This window comes from Oncorhynchus mykiss, chromosome 26 (assembly GCF_057628025.1).
Source record: "Oncorhynchus mykiss isolate SJ-2025 chromosome 26, ASM5762802v1, whole genome shotgun sequence".
NCBI lineage: Eukaryota > Metazoa > Chordata > Actinopteri > Salmoniformes > Salmonidae > Oncorhynchus > Oncorhynchus mykiss.
The window spans coordinates 1,996,988-2,018,143 of NC_143047.1; the positions used below are offsets into that span (position 1 = coordinate 1,996,988).

At 41.5% G+C, this 21,156-nt stretch overlaps 1 protein-coding gene across 2 annotated transcripts in view; it reads right to left on the bottom strand.

Moving 5' to 3' along the window:
- Positions 1–21,156, bottom strand: part of kif6 (kinesin family member 6) — a 217,028-nt gene that overhangs the window by 170,337 nt on the left and 25,535 nt on the right. For both annotated transcript variants that reach the window (XM_021585670.3, XM_090221719.1), the window contains exons 4-6: positions 15,052–15,199; positions 13,944–14,053; positions 6,218–6,347 (exon numbers count right to left, since the gene is read on the bottom strand). In XM_021585670.3, coding sequence (XP_021441345.2) covers positions 6,218–6,347; positions 13,944–14,053; positions 15,052–15,199 — 388 coding nt within the window. The remainder of the gene's footprint in view (positions 1–6,217; positions 6,348–13,943; positions 14,054–15,051; positions 15,200–21,156) is intronic.

Here is a 21,156-nt window from a genome sequence, read left to right on the forward strand (position 1 = left end):
ATTTGGGATACAGAAGAGGCTTGCTCAGGGGTTTTGCTCTGAGGTTGAGTTACACTGCTTTCAGACATTTTTATCAGAAATGTCATGACGGAGACATATCATTCACTAGCGATGTAGTATACACTTTGAAATTGTGGGGTAGGTTGTGTAGACAGCGGGCGAAAATAATGCAATTTAATATCAGGCAGCACCAAGCAAACAGTGGACGTCCTATATGGAATTACTTTTGTCCTTTTAATACCAAGCAAACCTTTTGAATGAGAAAATTCACAAAAAAATTGATGGACAGAAAAACATTCACCCAAAAGTATTGAGGGCTAAATAAAATTGCAAATAAATAATTTTGAGAGACAAAAACAAATGAATTGCAAATGGATGCAAAAGAAAAAAGTGAAACCATTGCAATGAAACGCTTCCCTCTTTGCCTATAATTTTTTATTTGGTTACACTACCGGTCAAAAATGTATAACACCTACTCATTCAAGGGTTTTTCTTTAGTTTTCCTATTTTCTACATTGTAGAATAATAGTGAAGACATCAAAACTATGAAATAACACACATGGAATCATGTAGTAACCAAAAAAAAGTGTTAAACAAATCCAAATATATTTTATATATGAGATTCTTCAAATAGCCACCCTGTGCCTTGATTACAGCTTTGCACACTCTCGGCATTCTCTCAACCAGCTTCATGAGGTAGTCACCTGGAATGCATTTCAATTAACAGGTGTGCCTTGTTAAAGGTTCATTTATGGAATTTCTTTCCTTCTTAATGTGTTTGAGCTAATCAGTTGTGTTGTGGCAAGTTAGGAGGGATTTTCAGAAGATAGCCCTATTTGGTAAAAGATCAAGTCCATATTATGGCAAGAATACAGTGGCGTGCCGTGGCCTGGGGCCTGGACCTTCAGTGAGGTCCTACACAGTCCCACCCAAATTAATCCACCTCTTATTACCATCATTATGATGCCATGGCTCTAGACACTATACATTTAGACAGAATCGCAGTATAACCAGGAGTTGCGTCACCTTGAAATTGACATTTTTATTCAGAGAATTGCAGGGGAAGAGTACAATACCTTTTCATTGTGCAGCTCCATTGCCCTGCGCGCTTGTTCGTTGGGCTGTAGATCCACTCGGGTGTCCCCAAAAGTTTTCAAAAGCACCATTGCTTGTAAGAGCCCAGCCGTATTTTGGTGTCTCGTTGCTGCCTTGGTTAGACAACTCAAGTTTGCAAAGACAGTGTGGCTCCAAACACCAAATCGATCACTTGCAAATAATAGGCATTCCCAGCAGTACAGTTTGCAGTGCTTCTCGGAGCCTGTGAGCCATTGATAGCGCTCGTAGTTGGAACTTTGAAAGTGGCGAACGAACCCCTTTCCCGCCTGTGACAGGCTTTGTAGCGTCGGCCGACCTCTCCTGACAATGTCTAACTTTTCTTGAAAAGTTTGTCTTGAGAATGGGGTTATAATTATATCCTCGACCAAATCGATATCTTCTCCTCCTTCCGCCATTGTGGGTTGAAAAAACAGCTTAGTAGTAGGCAAATTAATTTGTTTATCAAATTCAGTTTCCTAGTTCTGAGGTTCTGCATAGACCTGCCCCTCAATATTGGTAATCCAATCAAAACACGTGCACGCACTACGCCTGCTAGCTGGCTCCTGTGTAACACTGGAGCCAGCCAGCAGGCATACAATAGCCAACTCTAAAGCTGATTGGTTGACACTAAATTTTAATTTCCATTCACTTTAAGCTACAACTGTTGATTCTGAAGGCCTGAGGGCAGATTTTAGACCCCTGGCAAAACATGATGGCTGAATATGATTGGATAAAAGATCTAACATAAAGACCAGCCCTCCAAATCTCAACCTGGGGCTAGAAGCAGTGAAACCAAGAGGAAAGCTATGAAGAGTATAACTCTTACTCTGGGGAATAATTTAATACATATTTGTGGGAAAATATATATTTTTTAAAATTATATTCTGATGATGTTTAAGCCAGCAGAGAAGGCCTTGCTGGCCCTGACGGCCCACCACTGCAAGAATAGCTCAAATAAGCAAAGAAAAATGTCCATCATTACTTTAAGACATGAAGGTCAGTCAATACGGAAAATTACAAGAACTTTGAAAGTATCTTCAAGTGCAGTCGCAAAAACCATCAACCGCTATGATGAAACTGTCTCTCACGAGGACCGCCACAGGAATGGAAGACCCAGAGTGGGCCGGATAACTTGCTAGCAACTTGTTTGTTACTGTATAAACTAGCTTGATTGCTAATTTCAGAAGTTAAATGTGTCAACTGTATCCCCTGAACTATTATCTTCAGCACCTAACTATGTTAGCTAGCTAACAGGCTAAGAAGCTAGGTAGCAAGTTGAGTCACACAAATTAATGTGGACATTTCTAGATAGCTGTAGTGCAACATAACCAAAGCAAAAACAAACGTTTTCTAAACACATCAATCTATGCATATACGGCCAAGAACAATAGCTCCAAGTTATATGTATTTGTAAAATTTGAAGAGACAAAAGATGGACATGACATTTCCTTAACATTCTTTGTGTTAATCCTTGGGGAGAGTTGACAAAGCTGTTGCTTGACTCAATAGTGTTAAAGCTGCAAGAAATGGGAATTAATGCATATAGCTTTTCCTTGCTAATGTCAACTGGAAAATTACAGGCATAAAGATGTGTTTAATTAGTTAATTGATTAGTCATGTCCATAGCAATCAGTATTTTAAGGATATACCCTTACTGTACACTTGGAGACCTGTGATAGAGACAATGTCCTACAGTGAACCGTTATTATTGTCCATTGAAGAATCACGGGTGTTCAAGTAACAGGTTACAATTTCCACAAAGTATTCAACTCATTTCCTTGATAATGCTTTCCAACATAAGATTGGCAGAACGTCACTAAAGAGCAAGAACATTTCTGTATTGTAATTCAATTTGCAGAACATCTTGAACATGTGTCTGGTAACAAATTTGCACTATAAACTTGGTCCGCCACAGGAGTCGCTAGAGCGCGATGGGACAAGGATATCCCTGCCGGCCAAACCCTCCCCTAACTCGGGCAACGCTGGATTAATTGTGCGGCGCCCCATGGCAGCGCTCCTGGTCGCGGCCGGCTGCGACAGAGCCTGAACTCTAACCATGATCTCTAGAGCCACAGCTAGTACTGCAATGGAGTGCCTTAGACCACTGCACCACTCAGGAGGCCCAAATTTGCACAATAAACTTGACTGAACGCAGTTCAGCGACAATAGATGAATCTGCTCTCAATCTTATCGGTACAGTTATAAATATTAGTAGTATTATTGGAGACAATGTGATATTCCTCCTCGGCCTCTCTCAGCTATGTGAAAAGGTCATCAGCCAGAATCGCCTGTGAAAAAAAAGACTATAAATTATCCAAAGAGGTTAACATGGGTGGAAACCACCCGAGCCTTTGTTGTGGCCTGCACACAGCCGGCGTCTAAGCAGGCCTCTTTTCAGGTGAGTTCTGCGGCTCTGGCCTCGCAATCTGCTTTGAGACACGGCAGAGGACGGATCATTCCGGCGATTGTGATAGGGAGTTCGATGAGAAGACATTTTCAGTGGGGAGAACAAGTATTTGATAACCTGCAAAATCGGCAGTGTTTCCTACTTACAAAGCATGTAGAGGTCTGTAATTTTTATCATAGGTACACTTCAACTGTGAGAGACGGAATCTAAAACAAAAATCCAGAAAATCACAATGTATGATTTTTAAGTCATTAATTTGCATTTTATTGCATTATTGCATTGCATTGACAGAGTCACACCCTGACCTAACCAAACATAGAGAATAATAAGGATCTCTAAGGTCAGGGCATGACATGGTGTGCAAAATAGTGGGCAAATGTTGCACAATCCAAGGCAAGAATCCACAAAGCGTCTCAGAGTAGAAAATTGGTTGAAAATACTGAGAATAGAGACATTTTACTCCTACTCCTATGGGTAAAAAAAAAAACTATGCATGAAGCCTCTTTAGTCGTGAATCTCACCTAGTCGACAGATATTTATGACACCTCATGAGCTTTACTAACCAGTTAAGAGTTACCAGCAGGTGTCGTGATAATTGAAAAATGTCAGTGGAGTCAGTGGTTTCTACGCCACTTGCAATTGGTTTAGAGTTGATCAATACATAATCTAGACCTACATGCAACAGTAACTCTTGTGCATTTGACAATGATTTCACATTATGCTTATTTCACATGAATTGCACAAATACTTATAACCACTACGCTAATAAATAAACATGTTTTTCTTTTGATTATTTAATGACCTACATTATATTTCAAGTTCTCACTTTGGAGCGAAATATCACGTTGTCCAAAAATATGCCTAAATTGGGCATGCCTATAAATTCGGCAATTGGAAGGCATCTAGGGCTTATGTTAACTTTCATTGTGTTCAGTTCAAACAATGTATCTGGAGTATTTCTTCCTGTCTTATCCGGTGTCCTGTGTGAATTTAAGTATGCTCACTCCTGAGTCCTAGGACCATGCCTCAGGACTACCTGGCCTGATGACTCCTTGTTTGATCGGAGGGTAAGGGCTAGGGCCATCATTCCCCCCAGAAATGTCCGGGGACTTGCAGGTGCCTTGGTGGAAGAGTGGGGTAACATCTCACAGCAACTGGCAAATCTGGTGCAGTCCATTTGACCCCCCCCCCCCCCCCTTTGTTCAGGGACACATAATTCAATTTCTGTTAGTCACATGTCTGTGGAATTTTTTCAGTTTATGTCTCAGTTGTTGAATCTTGTTATGTTCATACAAATATTTACGCATGTTAAGTTTGCTGAAAATAAACGCAGTTAAGGACGTTTTTTTTTTTGCTGAGTTTAGGTGTACTAGCCAATTATTTTAAGTCGCTCGGATTTAACAAATGAGGATGAACTGTCATTGCAAAACCGGTTGACCAATAGAGGGGCATCAATGAATGTGTCAAAACTTTTCAAAGAAAAGGCAGCGAAAGCAAAGGGCAGGGTAACATAACCAAAAAAAAAGCAACGATGGAAGCTTTTCATCGCAATTGCATTATCATTTAAAAGGTTTCAAAGATATATATTTTTGCATTAATATATAATTCATTTGTTCTTGCCTTTCAAAATTATTTCCTTGCAACATTATTTATTTGGGTATCAATACTTTTGGGTTAATGTTTTGCTTTCAATATCAGTATTTTGGATTGCAATAAGAATTTTGTTCTCAAATTAAAAAAGTTTGCTTGATTTTAAGTCACAAATGTAATTCCATGCTCCTAAAGACATTAGGCAACGTTACCAATAGGTCCCTTTAGGCATATTCACACTGCACCTTATCCCAGGGCTAAGAACCTCTTAGGGAGATTTTAGGCCGCAACTAAGCGAGTGTTCATATTTTAACATTTTAAAATGGGCTTGCGCCAACCTTAGCCCAGGGCTAGCCAGCTCTGCTCCAGAGCAGGGTTAGCACCGGATTTCAGGGCTAGCCCCAGAAACACAGTGCCAAAATAGCCAGTGTGAAACAGGGCTAAGAACCATGCCCAGAAAGCTCACTGTCCAATCAAAAATGCTGCACCGTCACCTAATTTACATATATTCGTGATGCCTGTAATGCATTCTGCAAGTTATTTTGTTAAGTAAATTCATACTACTTCATCCGTGCAAAAACATTGGTTGCAATGCCTAACAAAAATGGTTGCTGTGCAGGCTGGCTAACGTCTTCTAATTTAGCCAACTAAAGCTACAAACTCTCTGGAAGGGGGGGCAAACACTCCATTTGTCTGTTTTTATAACTTTTCTATTTACATTTAATTGGATATATCCATTAAATATTTTTGCATGATTTCACCTGGATCAGAAAAGTTGTATTGATGTCTCATTTGTGGTCAGCATTCTCTGTATTGTGGCAAGATCGAAATTCAAAAGTGAAACATTGTTTCGTAGGTCAGACAGCAAGATTTATACAAACCATCACTGTTGGAAATCAAATGCTAGGCTAGAAGCAAAAGGAAATAAGGTGCTAATAAAAGTCTCATTACTTATAACATTTTGTCCAGGGCTTTGGAATACAAGTGTGAATCCTTAGCCCAGGGTTAATAAATGCTTGTGTGACCACAGGCTAGCTAGCATTGTGAAAAGGCCTTTTTAGAGTTTTGGCGAGACGTTATCCCACTGACATCCTATCCTCCAAGCCCTTGCTTCCAACTCCTTACCTCTGCAATCATGCGATTGGTGTCTCCCAGGAAGAGCAAGTTGAGAGCCTCCTCCTCGTTGGCTGATTGATGGAGTGACAGGTTTCTCAGGTGTATGTTCTGGTCCGGGTCTTCCATGATGGTAACTTTCCTGTAGAGGCAAGATGGCAAGCACACACACAAATTTCACCAGCCTGAGATATTTTTTAATGAAAAAAATAGGCTGTTCATAATATCTGTTCAAAACTCAAACTCCAAAAGGGATCCATAGTGAGTAATGTGAGTATATAACGTATTCCTTTTTGCTTACTGTAATTTTAGCTTTATGTGAATGTGTGATATCTTAAATATCTGTGATTTATACATCATAAAAAATTGGCCTAATGACACTAACTCCACATTGAGGCTATTTAATAAGGTTACATAATTCCCCCCTCCCAGAGGCCAGCCTTCAATCCAAACAAACTGCATCTGCAAGGCTATGTCCCAAATGGCACCCTACTCCCTATATAGTACACTACTTTTCCCTATAAAGTGCACTATTGGTTCAAAAGTAATGTGCTACATAGGGAACAGGGTGCCATTTGGAACACAGTCCAAGTCACTGGGCTACAGCTACAGCCCAGCGCCCTAGTCCGCTGTACACATGCTGTATCTACCCCATTCCCAGATTCTAATGTGATAGACAGATACAATCTGTATGCGTTCCAAATGGTACTATATTCCCTTTACTGTATAGTGCACTATTTTTGACCAGAGCCCTATGGGTGCACTATGTAGGGAATAGGGTGCCATTTAGGATGCAGGCTCTGAAAAACAAACAGTGGATGAGTTATTGCCCACATCAAGTGACATCAAATAGAGATGGCTTGTACAGATGCTGGGTGTCACATCCTAGGCCACAACCAGCAAAAACATCCCACAGGATTGATTGACTGACAGGGTCGAAGAGGATGAGAGGGCTGAGTGAAAGTTTGAAATCATGCAAATGGGTGATTGACATGTTGTTAACACAACGTCACACAATTATTATTATTATTTATTTTTTTAATTCACCTTTATTTAACCAGGTAGGCTAGTTGAGAACAAGTTCTCATTTGCAACTGCGACCTGGCCAAGATAAAGCATAGCAAATCGACACATACAACAACACATGGAATGAACAAAACATACAGTCAATAATACAGTAGAACAAAAGAAAACAAAAAGTCTATATACAGTGAGTGCAAATGAGGTAAGATTAGGTGAGTTAAGGCAATAAATATGCCATGGTTGCGAAGTAATTACAATATAGCAATTAAACACTGGAATGGTAGATGTGCAGAAGATGAATGTGCAAGTAGAGATACTGAGGTGCAAAGGAGCAAGATAAATAAATAAATACAGTATGGGGATGAGGTAGGTAATGTAGGATAGTTCTTGACCTTCCCTGCTAATGTTCGGTCATCAACGGTCATGATGACTTTACTGGGGTGCTATCCTTCTTAGCTCCCACTGGATATTACTGTGCCCCGATTCACTTGTATTTAAAAAAAATATGTATTAAACAATAGTGGATAGTACCTCCAACCAATGCTTGCTGATACCAATCAATGATCGTACCTTGGAAATTGTTGGAAATGGGTTATCATTGCGGGATCTTGTTTCACTTGTGAAATGCATTTTGATTCTTCATTAAAACATTCACAAATGTCAAAATGGACATGAATACTGAGTCAGAATGCAATGACAGCGAACACTGTAGGACAGGGGTTCCGAAACCTTTTTGGCCCACGACCCCATTTTGATAGAGTATCTGAAAATTAACGGAACCCCAACCACGTGAAAAAAAATTGTAATTAAAAGCCAATGTTAACTATTTTATTTGGGGCTATGTTAGTCAATTGAAATGTAAAAGTATTTCTGATTGTCTTATCAAGTCACCATCACATATTTCTAATGTGGGGCTATGACAGTCAATTGCAAATTAGTCTAACATAATGTATCTTCTCACCACCACTAATGAGATGGGTGTGCTTGATGCATGTCTCGTAGGAGCTTCTCAAAGTCAGGGGGTGTGGTCGACAGTGCGCACCTCATCTCTGCGGTCACATCCAACCTACGTAGATATTTGATTTTAATGCAGACGAGAGCATTGAATCCAGCTTCATGCAGATATGAGCTGACAATATAATGCTGTTTCTGTTAGAAACATGCTGTAACGACTCTCCTCTTCGTCTGATGATGAGGAATAGGAATCATCGGACCAACACGCAGCATGGTAAGTGTTCATTGTAAATTTAATTAAATAAATTGAACACTGAATGACAAAAAACAACAAAGTGAGTGAACGACACAAAACAGGAAACAACTACCCACAAAACCAATGTGGGCAAGAGCTACCTAAGTATGGTTCTCAATCAGAGACAACGATAGACAGCTGTCCCTGATTGAGAACCACACCCGGCCAAAAACAAATAAATACAAAAACATAGAAAAAAGAACATACTGTAGAATGCCTTATCACACCCTGGCCTAACCAAAATAGAGAATAAAAAGCCTCTCTAATGCCAGGGCGTGACTCCGGCCGCAAAGGTGCGGACTCCGGCCGCAAAACCTGACTCTAAAGGGGAGGGTCCGACCGAGTGGGCCTTCTTTACGGCGGCGGCTCGGGTGAGGGACGTGGACCCCGCTCCACCTCAGTCTTGGCCCACTTAGGTGGCGCCTCCGGACTGAAGGGCGGCTCCGGCGCCTCCGGACTGACGGGCGGGCGGCTCCGGCAGCTCCAACTGACGGGCGGCTCCGGCAGCTCCGGACTGACGGGCGGCTCCGGAAGCTCCGGACTGACGGGCGGCTCCGGAAGCTCCGGACAGACGGGCGGCTCCGGCAGCTCCGGACAGACCGGCGGCTCCGGCAGCTCCGGACAGATGGGCGGCTCCAGCAGTTCCGGACAGACGGGCGGCTCCGGCAGCTCCGGACAGACGGGCGGCTCCGGCAGCTCCGGACAGGAGGGAGGCTCCGGCAGCTCCAGACAGACGGGCGGCTCGGGCAGCTCCAGACAGACAGCGGCTCTGGCCGTGTTTGTGGCAAAACGGCTAACAAAGTCAAGGTATTGGAGTGGCCATCACAACGCCCCTCAATCCTGTAGAAAATGTATGTCCATTTGGAAGACCCATTTGCGACCAAGCATTAACTTCCTGACTGACGTCTTGAGATGTTGCTTCATTATATCCGCATAATTGTCCCTCCTCATGATGCCATCTAATTTGTTTAGTGCACCAGTCCCTCCTGCAGCAAAGCACCCCCACAACACGATGCTGCCACCCTCGTGCTTCATGTTTGGGATGGTGTTATTCGGCATGCAAGCCTCACACTCTTTCCTCCAAACATAACAATTGTCGTTATGGCCAAACAGTTCTATTTTTGTTTCATCGAACCAGAGGACATTTCTCCAAAAAGTACAATCTTTGTCCCCATGTGCAGTTGCAAACCGTAGGCTGACTTTTTTATAGCGGTTTTGGAGCAGTGGCTTCTTCCTTGCTGAGTGGCCTTTCAGGTTAAGTGGATATAGGACTCGTTTTACTGTGGATATAGATACTTTTGTACCTGTTTCCTCCAGCATCTTCACAAGGTCCTTTATGTTGTTCTGGGATTGATTTGCAATTTTCGCACCAAAGTATGTTCATCTCTAAGAGACAGAATGCGTCTCCTTCCTGAGCGGTATGACGGCTGCATGGTTCCATGATGTTTATACTTGCGTACTATTGTTTGTACAGATGAACGTGGTACCTTCAGGAATTTGGAAATTTCTCCCAAGGATGAACCAGACTTGTGGAGGTCTACACATTTTTATTCTGAGGTCTTGGCTGATTTCTTTTGAATTTCCCATGATGTCAAGAAAAGAGGCACTGAGTTTGAAGGTAGAAATGTCCTTGTTTTTGAAAGAAAACATCAAATTGATCAGAAATACAGTGCAGACATTGTAAATGACCATTGTAGCTGGAAAAGGCAGATTTTTAATGGAATATATTCATAGGCATACACAGGCCCATTATCAGCAACCATCACTCCTGTGTTCCAATGGCACGTTGTGTTAGCTAATGCAAGTTTATAATTTTAGAAAACCCTTTTGCAATTATGTTAGCACAGCTGAAAACTGTTGTTCTGATTAAAGAAGCAATAAAACTGGCCTTATTTAGACTAGTTGAGTATATGGAGCATCAGTATTTGTGAGTTCGATTACAGGCTCAAAATGGCCAGAAACAAATAACTTTCTTTTGAAACTCATCAGTCTATTCTTGTTCTGAGAAATGAAGGCTATTCCATGCGAGAAATTGCCAAGAAACTGAAGATATCATGCAACGCTGTGTATTACTCCCTTCACAAAAAGGGCTCTAACCAGAATATAATGAGCAGTGGGAGGCCCCGGTGCACAACTGAGCAAAAGGTCAAGTACATCAGAGTTTCTAGTTTGAGAAACAGACATCACACAAGTCCTCAACTGGCAGCTTTATTAAATAGTACCCGCAAAACGCCAGATGAGCAGAAGAACATAGACACTGGACAGAGGAAGATTGGAGAAAACTGTTATGGACAGACCATTCTAAGTTTGAGGTGTTCGGATGACAAAGAAGAACATCCGTGAGACGCATAAAAAATGAAAAGATGCTGGAGGTGTGCTTGATGCCAGTTGTCAAGCATGGTGAAGGCAATGTGATGGTCTGCGGGTGCTTTGGTGGTGGTAAAGTGGGAGATTTGTATAGTTTAAAAGGGATCTTGAAGAAGGAAGGCTATCACTCCATTTTGCAACGCCATGCCATACCCTGCGGACGGTGCATAATTGCAGCCAATTTCCTCCTACAACAGGAAAATGACCCAAAGCTCAGCTACAAACTATGCAATAACTATTTCGGGAAGAAGCAGTCAGCTGGTATTCTGTCTATAATGGAGTGGCCAGCACAGTCACCGGATGTCAACCCTATTAAGCTGTTGTGGGAGCAGCTTGACCGTAAGAAGTCAAATCTCTTCAGATGACCTCAACAATTTGACAACTAGAATGTCAAAAGGTCTGCAAGGCTGTAGTTGCTGCAAATGGAAAATTTTTCTTTGAAGGACACAATTATTATTTCAAATAAAAATCATTATTTATAACCGTGTCTTCATCTTGACTATACTTCCTATTCATTTTGCAACAACTTTCTTGTATGTTTTCATGGAAAACAAGGACATTTCTTAGTGACCCAAAACTTTTGAACGGTAGTGTGTGTGTGTGTGTGTGTGTGTGTGTGTGTGTGTGTGTGTGTGTGTGTGCATATATATACAGTGCCTTGCGAAAGTATTCGGCCCCCTTGAACTTTTGCCACATTCCAGGCTTCAAACATAAAGATATAAAACTGTATTTTTTGTGAAGAATCAACAACAAGTGGGACACAATCATGAAGTGGAACGACATTTATTGGATATTTCAAACTTTTTTAACAAATCAAAAACTGAAAAATTGGGCGTGCAAAATTATTCAGCCCCCTTAAGTTAATACTTTGTAGCGCCACCTTTTGCTGCGATTACAGCTGTAAGTCGCTTGGGGTATGTCTCTATCAGTTTTGCACATCGAGAGACTGAAATGTTTTCCCATTCCTCCTTGCAAAACAGCTCGAGCTCAGTGAGGTTGGATGGAGAGCATTTGTGAACAGCAGTTTTCAGTTCTTTCCACAGATTCTCGATTGGATTCAGGTCTGGACTTTGACTTGGCCATTCTAACACCTGGATATGTTTATTTTTGAACCATTCCATTGTAGATTTTGCTTTATGTTTTGGATCATTGTCTTGTTGGAAGACAAATCTCCGTCCCAGTCTCAGGTCTTTTGCAGACTCCATCAGGTTTTCTTCTAGAATGGTCCTGTATTTGGCTCCATCCATCTTCCCATCAATTTTAACCATCTTCCCTTTCCCTGCTGAAGAAAAGCAGGCCCAAACCATGATGCTGCCACCACCATGTTTGACAGTGGGGATGGTGTGTTCAGCTGTGTTGCTTTTACGCCAAACATAACGTTTTGCATTGTTGCCAAAAAGTTCAATTTTGGTTTCATCTGACCAGAGCACCTTCTTCCACATGTTTGGTGTGTCTCCCAGGTGGCTTGTGGCAAACTTTAAATGACACTTTTTATCGATATCTTTAAGAAATTGCTTTCTTCTTGCCACTCTTCCATAAAGGCCAGATTTGTGCAATATACGACTGATTGTTGTCCTATGGACAGAGTCTCCCACCTCAGCTGTAGATCTCTGCATTTAATCCAGAGTGATCATGGGCCTCTTGGCTGCATCTCTGATCAGTCTTCTCCTTGTATGAGCTGAAAGTTTAGACGGACGGCCAGGTCTTGGTAGATTTGCAGTGGTCTCATACTCCTTCCATTTCAATATTATCGCTTGCACAGTGCTCCTTGGGATGTTTAAAGCTTGGGAAATCTTTTTGTATCCAAATCCGGCTTTAAACTTCTTCACAACAGTATCTCGGACCTGCCTGGTGTGTTCCTTGTTCTTCATGATGCTCTCTGCGCTTTTAACGGAACTCTGAGACTATCACAGTGCAGGTGCATTTATACGGAGACTTGATTACACACAGGTGGATTGTATTTATCATCATTAGTCATTTAGGTCAACATTGGATCATTCAGAGATCCTCACTGAACTTCTGGAGAGAGTTTGCTGCACTGAAAGTAAAGGGGCTGAATAATTTTGCACGCCCAATTTTTCAGTTTTTGATTTGTTAAAAAAGTTTGAAATATCCAATAAATGTCGTTCCACTTCATGATTGTGTCCCACTTGTTGTTGATTCTTCACAAAAAAATACAGTTTTATATCTTTATGTTTGAAGCCTGAAATGTGGCAAAAGGTCGCAAAGTTCAAGGGGGCCCGAATACTTTCGCAAGGCACTGTATATATATATATATAAATAACACACAATAACCTGATAGAGAAAGAGAACACAGCAAAGGAAAACAGTATAGTAGATGTTAGGTAGACATGTATAGTTTGTATTCAAGGGGCATTCTGGAATTGGGAAAACAACAAAGCGGTCCACTGCCACTGTTTTGTTAAACAGACGAGCAAGAGGGCTGGAGAAATGTATCCACTCAAATTCAGAGACAGAGCTATGGATGCAAGGACTGACCGCCCATGAGATCAAAAGTATTGTTTTAGCCTACAGTGTTTGTTTACAATTGCATTGTTTACAAACAATGTACTAAAACAGGTGTACATTTTGAGATCTGATGGGATATGACAGTTGAACAAAGCTCATGAGGCATTTATAAATTCTTCAAGACTCAATGGTTAAATATAAATGTAAAGGTCATGGATGTACCATTGAATGGCACTCCAGTCTCTTTTCACCTCATTTAACACCTGATTGACTTAACAAAGGGGACATCTCAATAGGTGGTCTAGGTAAGTCATGACATAACACAAGTGGGGAGGTTGGGCCTTCCCTCTTTTGTTCTTCATTGCTCTTCTATTGTTCGTTAAGCAAGTGGGGAGTTCAATGACATCACATCTTCCCATCAGCCCAACTCTTTGAATGCCTTACTCCATGAAGTTTGCAGTTGTGTCAAAGAAAAAAACTATTTTGCTCAAAAAAACGTTTTTACCCTTTCGTGTGTGTACTTTACTGTATTTATACTTATCAACAGGAAAAGTTCAAAAATCACTGGAGGACTTCTTTAAGTGTGCAAGCCTAATTAGAGTAAAGTAAAGGAAAGAAGGAGGTACTGACGGTAGGTCCTCCAGGCGAGAGGCCTCGTGCCGGGGGTCCAGCAGGTCATAGCCCACCTCGTTGTAGATCTCCAGGTAAGAGATGTGGGTGGTGTACACCATACTGCTGTCCTGTAGACAAGACAATACAATGACCCATTATGGTGGTTATGGTAACACATTTGAAGGTATCTTCATACGGACATAACGCATTCATAAGCCATACATATAATAGGTATGTAATAACATTTTTTTTAAAGTATTATCCACTGCTAATAAAATTGTTGTAGTGTATGGGATATCCAAACTCATTTAGTTGCAAATATAAGTTAGTAATGATTGTTAGATTTTTTATCTCTCTTATCTAGCTACAGAGGCGATATATCAAAAGCCAATTAACAAGTTAATTCTTGGCTTCTTCTGGTATGATTAAATTGGATATAATGCCATTTTCTGCATTTATGTCACTCACATCCTCTGGCTGAAAGCTGGCCTACACACTAGTGAATGTGTGCAATAGCCTAGACTTGACTGAAAATGGGTGTATTTTATTTACAGGCACCCAAAGCAGTTATATGATAAAAGCAGTCTCAACTGGAGTTACAAACTGATTAATATTGGCAACCCACAACTAAAATCTTGCATAATTGCGTCAGAAGCTCAATTTATGTTCTGGGGGAGACTAGAACAAGGAGCAGAAGTAGGGAGGTAGCTCCACCCCCTCTCTCTGCAAGTTTTGGGCAAGTCTATAGGTCACATGTCCCCTCTCCTTGCAAAATTTGAAAGATGCAAGTACTGGCGAAATTGTGATTTGTCCAAATGATCAGTGTAAAAAAAAATCACTACACCTGAATAAAAGTTCCACATTAGATATAATTTATGTTACCTACCTCTGTCCACAAGAGATTACAGCGTGATAGATGCACCACACACAATGCAAATCGCGAGGTACAGTATCGAAACACCCGCTACTTAGAATTTTTCAGTGTGTTAGCTCACAGCATAGCTGTTTTTGTGTGGGGAAAATGTTGTCCAAAGTGAAAATGTAAGTAGAAGGAAAAATTCTCCCCTAAAGGAGTAAATCAGCATAATCCAAAATTACACAGCATTAGGCACATCACACGGCTGACCTGGCTGAAGTGCTGGTAGAGGTAAGAGAGCGTGCGAGGGATGATGCCCCGGTCACTGTAGCGCTCAGCGCCTCCTGTGATGGTGAAGGTCTTCCCGCTACCAGTCTGGCCATAGGCAAAGATGGTACCATTGTATCCCGACAATACACTGTCCAGAAAGATCAAGAACAAGGTGCAAACACACTTCACAGTAACTATACAGGTAATCGTATACAAAATACTATTCTGGTAACTTTCAATCATAAGAGTGGAAAGAGCAAGATGTTGTTATACTGTGGTACAACATTGCTCATCTCATATGTATATACTATATTCTATACCATCTACTGCATCTTGCCTATACTGCACTGCCATCGCTCATTGATATATTTATATATACTGTACATATTCTTATTCATCCCTACATTTGTGTGTATATGGTAGTTGTTGTGATTTTGTTTGATTACCTGTTAGATATTACTGCATTGTCGGTACTAGAAGCATAAGCATTTTGCTACACTCCCATTAACATCTGCTAACCATGTGTATGTGACCAATCAAATTTGATTTGATTTGATACTGTTGTATCCAGCCCACATACTGCCCAGACAAACAAAAAACTCTCAAGCTCAATTTGGCTTCTTGAGAGAGAACTTAAAGGGGCATTTCACTAAAAAATGAAAGTTTGTCTGATGTATTCAGACCTCAAATGTAGACTAATGTCAAGCTGAAACCACATCTAATGACATCGATTGTGTAGATCTAGCTATATGCCTCACTTAACCACTAAATTGAAAATATGAGTACTCTCTAATTTCCTAGTTTAATGTGGTCCTTATTTTTTCCATTCATTTGGGATTGAAACATATAGGCTAGATGGATCTACACAACCAATGTGATGGGACGTGGTTTCAACTTGACATCCGTCAACTTTGGAGATCTGAAAACATCTCACAAACTTTAGATCGAAAGTGTAATGTTCTTTTAACTAGCAGGTGAGACAGAACCCAAATAAACATTTGCCCACCAGTATGAGATGCAAATACAATGGTGTAACTATTCTATAAAGTACAGAGAAAGAGACGCCTCAACAATCCTCAACTGGCAGCTTCATTAAATAGTACCCACAAAACATCAGTCTCAACGTCAACAGTGAAGGGCGACTCCGGGATGCTGGCCTTCTAGGCAGAGTTGCAAAGAAAAAGCCATATCTAAGACTGGCCAATTAAAATAAAAGATTCAGATGGGCAAAAGAACACAGACACTGGACAGAAGAACTCTGCCTAGAAGGCCAGCATCCAGGAGTTGCCTCTTCACTGTTGATGTTGAGACGGGTGTTTTGTGGGTACTATTTAATGAAGCTGCCAGTTGAGGACTTGTGAGGCGTCTGTTTCTCAAACTAGACACTTGTTGTGCACCGGGGCCTCCCACTCCTCTTTCTCTTTCGCTTGGATGTGTCAACCCCTACAAAAATGTCCATTAATTATAATCCACATAATAATTCACTGTTGCTGCAGGATTATTTTCCTGTTGTAGCAAATTGGCAAAAATTAAGATCATAAATCTGTATGTGCTGCAGGCATTACTCACTAAATCTGTATGTGCTGCAGGCATTACTCACTAGACCAGCCTCAGGCACTCAAGACACGTTGGTTTAAGTGGCAGATAGGGAGGGACCACCCCTGCCAAGCCAACGTTATCCCACCATTAAGAGGAAACCAACCTAAAACTCCCCGACACTTGATTGTATTGAAGCTGACACTATAAATCTACAGGAAAATATTGTAGCGAAAGACACACAGCGATGGCCACAGACAGACTGATCTGCCGGTGAGCAGGAATGTCTTGGTTGAGTGAAGGAGGGCCCAAACCCAGTCAGCAGGGTTTTGTGTCTGGTTGGTGTCTTGGTGAGACTATATTTTGGTTTGGCATTCAACAAGACACCACATGTGCAGAAGAGCGACATGGAATGGGAACCTGTAATTGAATGAAATGTAATTCCAAATGGATTGCTAATGAAGGTCCGTGGGAAGAAAAGAAAGGTCTGGGGTAGGATGGCAGAAAACCGGGCTCTTCATTGCGAAATTACAAATGACTGCGAAGGCATACATTCTGTCCTATCCATGATGTCAAATTTAAGGAACCATATGTCAGTTAATACACTTTATAGGCCTATAGCAACAGTATTAGTATTACACTCTGAATCATTGAATTGAAATCTTCCCAAAGATTTCAGCCTCAAACTAGTTTTGTTTGGGACATTCAAACACTTATTTTAGAGCGGTGAGCATTAGCTCTTCCGCTCCTGTACGCCTTCTATGAAAACCTGCTGTACCATCTACAAAAAAGGAAAAAATTGTCTCATTCATCAGTCTATACAAAAAAATACATCCATTCATTCATTAGAAGGGTGGGTTGCTCTGGCTGGGATGAACGTTGTTGGGCAGACACTATGGTCTGCGTTCCAAGCGTTCCCCTATTCCCTATAAAGTGCACTACATTTGAAGAGAACCCTAAGGGCACTGGTCAAACTAGTGCACTAAATAGGAAATAGAGGCCCTTTTGGAAACAGCTTATCCCTAACAAGAGTGACTCATGCCTGCTATGGGGAAAAGAGGAAAGACGGACACTGGTTCTGTGTCATAATGACAGGCCTAATGATGCGGCCTGGGCTCAACCACTTAAGCCTGGGTGTTTCCAAACACTTCTTCCTGTTTACACGCCGGTCTTCCTGGAGACGGACAAAGCCCTTCTTAGGGCACTTCACCATCCCTTAGACCTGCTCCTCTCTACTCTCTCTATTTTCCTCCACACCTCTTTATTTATACTGTATTTTAACTCCTTCTCACTTCATACTGTCCTACCAAACTATGAACAATGTTACTTGTAGCCCATGGGGAGATAGTAAATTGGATTTGTGTTACGGCAATAATGAAAAGGGGCATATAAGTTACTGAAGCCCCCAGTGAGCACATCGGACCACTATGCAATTCAATTACTGCCAACATTCAAACAAAGTGAAACAGGAAAAGATTAAGGAAAGGTCAGTCAATATATGGTAAGAGAAAGCTATAGAGAGCCTGCAAAGCTGTTTGTCCTGTACAAACTGGGACAGTTTTATCATGGATTATACCCTTGAGTCAGTATGAGTAGTGACTGTCTATATCCATTTCTCTGAGGGCAGTTTTATCATGGATTAGTGAAATGTTATCCAAATAACAAGCCATTTCTGCAGAGCTTAAACACACACCTTTTTCTGCTGGCAACAAACAGGACATGAAAACCTTGTAGAGGACAGTAAAACAACAAATAGCCCAGGCTAAGGACAACTACAAAAATAAAGTGGAAAACAAGAGATCTTCAGTTTCTTGTCAATTTCTCGCATGGAATAGCCTTCATTTCTCAGAACAAGAATAGACTGATGAGTTTCAGAAGAAAGTTATTTGTTTCTGACCATTTTGAGCCTGGAAAACAATCTCAGGCAGGCCTAGCAAAGTCTGGCAACCCTCACAGAGCAAGCCAAAAAGAAAACCAAAGGGAAAAACATGAAGGAAGAGGAACAGTTTGTCAATGAACTCATCACTTTTATCTGTTTTGATAATCACGACTTCTCCACTGTAACAGAAAGCCTGACGGAAAAACTGGAGCTCCAGTCCCTGGATGGAGTGGAAGTGCCAACCATTGAGGAGGAGGAGGTGAGACAGGTCTTCAAGAGAATCAAATCCAACAAGTCTACTGAAGGAATGCTCAGATGAGCTGGCAGACATCTTTTGTACTCTCTTAAACAACTCCCTATCAGAACACATGGTTCCCTCACTCTTGAAGACATCTGAGATCCGACCCGTTCTAAAAAAGAACAATCCAGCGGAGCTGAATGACTATCGTCATGTGGCATTAACGTCAGTCGTTGTGAAATGCCTTGTGGAGTGACGAAATACCCTTGTGGTCTCTGCCTGGCCAACTATGTCCACTGGGTTTCTCTACCTCTGAGCCCATTACGGTGACTGACTCACTGGCTTGCTCTTCGCTCTTCCATCCTTCCTGTCCTCGGGCATCGGGGAGATCTTCGTGGGCTATACTCGGCCTTGTCTCAGGGTAGTAAGTTAGTGGCCTGTTGGTGTGGGGGGCTGTGCTTTGTCAAGGTGTTTGGGGTTTCCTGCCTAGTTGTCCCTGTCCGGGGCTAACCATGCCTCAGGACTGCCTGGTCCAAACTTCCATTTAAGAATAATGGAGGCCACTGTGTTCTTGGGTACCTCAATGCTGCAGACATTTGTTGGTAGCCTTCCCCAGATCTGTGTCTCGAAACAATCCATTCTCGGAGCTCTACGGATAATTCCTTCGACCTCATGGCTTGGTTTATGCTCTGACATGCACTGTCAACTGTGGGATCTTATATAGATATATTACAGTGCCTTGCGAAAGTATTCGGCCCCCTTGAACTTTGCGACCTTTTGCCACATTTCAGGCTTCAAACATAAATATATAAGATTGTATTTTTTTGTGAAGAATCAACAACAAGTGGGACACAATCATGAAGTGGAACGACATTTATTGGATATTTCAAACTTTTTTAACAAATCAAAAACTGAAAAATTGGGCGTGCAAAATTATTCAGCCCCTTTACTTTCAGTGCAGCAAACTCTCTCCAGAAGTTCAGTGAGGATCTCTGAATGATCCAATGTTGACCTAAATGACTAATGATGATAAATACAATCCACCTGTGTGTAATCAAGTCTCCGTATAAATGCACCTGCACTGTGATAGTCTCAGAGGTCCGTCAAAAGCGCAGAGAGCATCATGAAGAACAAGGAACACACCAGGCAGGTCCGAGATACTGTTGTGAAGAAGTTTAAAGCCGGATTTGGATACAAAAAGATTTCCCAAGCTTTAAACATCCCAAGGAGCACTGTGCAAGCGATAATATTGAAATGGAAGGAGTATCAGACCATTGCAAATCTACCAAGACCTGGCCGTCCCTCTAAACTTTCAGCTCATACAAGGAGAAGACTGATCAGAGATGCAGCCAAGAGAACCATGATCACTCTGGATGAACTGCAGAGATCTACAGCTGAGGTGGGAGACTCTGTCCATAGGACAACAATCAGTCGTATATTGCACAAATCTGGCCTTTATGGAAGAGTGGCAAGAAGAAAGCAATTTCTTAAAGATATCGATAAAAAGTGTCATTTAAAGTTTGCCACAAGCCACCTGGGAGACACACCAAACATGTGGAAGAAGGTGCTCTGGTCAGATGAAACCAAAATTGAACTTTTTGGCAACAATGCAAAACGTTATGTTTGGCGTAAAAGCAACACAGCTGAACACACCATCCCCACTGTCAAACATGGTGGTGGCAGCATCATGGTTTGGGCCTGCTTTTCTTCAGCAGGGACAGGGAAGATGGTTAAAATTGATGGGAAGATGGATGGAGCCAAATACAGGACCATTCTGGAAGAAAACCTGATGGAGTCTGCAAAAGACCTGAGACTGGGACGGAGATTTGTCTTCCAACAAGACAATGATCCAAAACTTAAAGCAAAATCTACAATGGAGTGGTTCAAAAATAAACATATCCAGGTGTTAGAATGGCCAAGTCAAAGTCCAGACCTGAATCCAATCGAGAATCTGTGGAAAGAACTGAAAACTGCTGTTCACAAATGCTCTCCATCCAACCTCACTGAGCTCGAACTGTTTTGCAAGGAGGAATGGGAAAAAAATTCAGTCTCTCGATGTGCAAAACTGATAGAGACATACCCCAAGCGACTTACAGCTGTAATCGCAGCAAAAGGTGGCGCTACAAAGTATTAACTTAAGGGGGCTGAATAATTTTGCACGCCCAATTTTTCAGTTTTTGATTTGTTAAAAAAGTTTGAAATATCCAATAAATGTCGTTCCACTTCATGATTGTGTCCCACTTGTTGTTGATTCTTCACAAAAAAATACAGTTTTATATCTTTATGTTTGAAGCCTGAAATGTGGCAAAAGGTCGCAAAGTTCAAGGGGGCCGAATACTTTCGCAAGGCACTGTACATTCCATCGCCATTCATCACCAATGGTGGGGGCAATACATCAATAGGGCTACTCACACCTCTGATTTAACCACTGGCGAGACTGGATTTAAAAAGG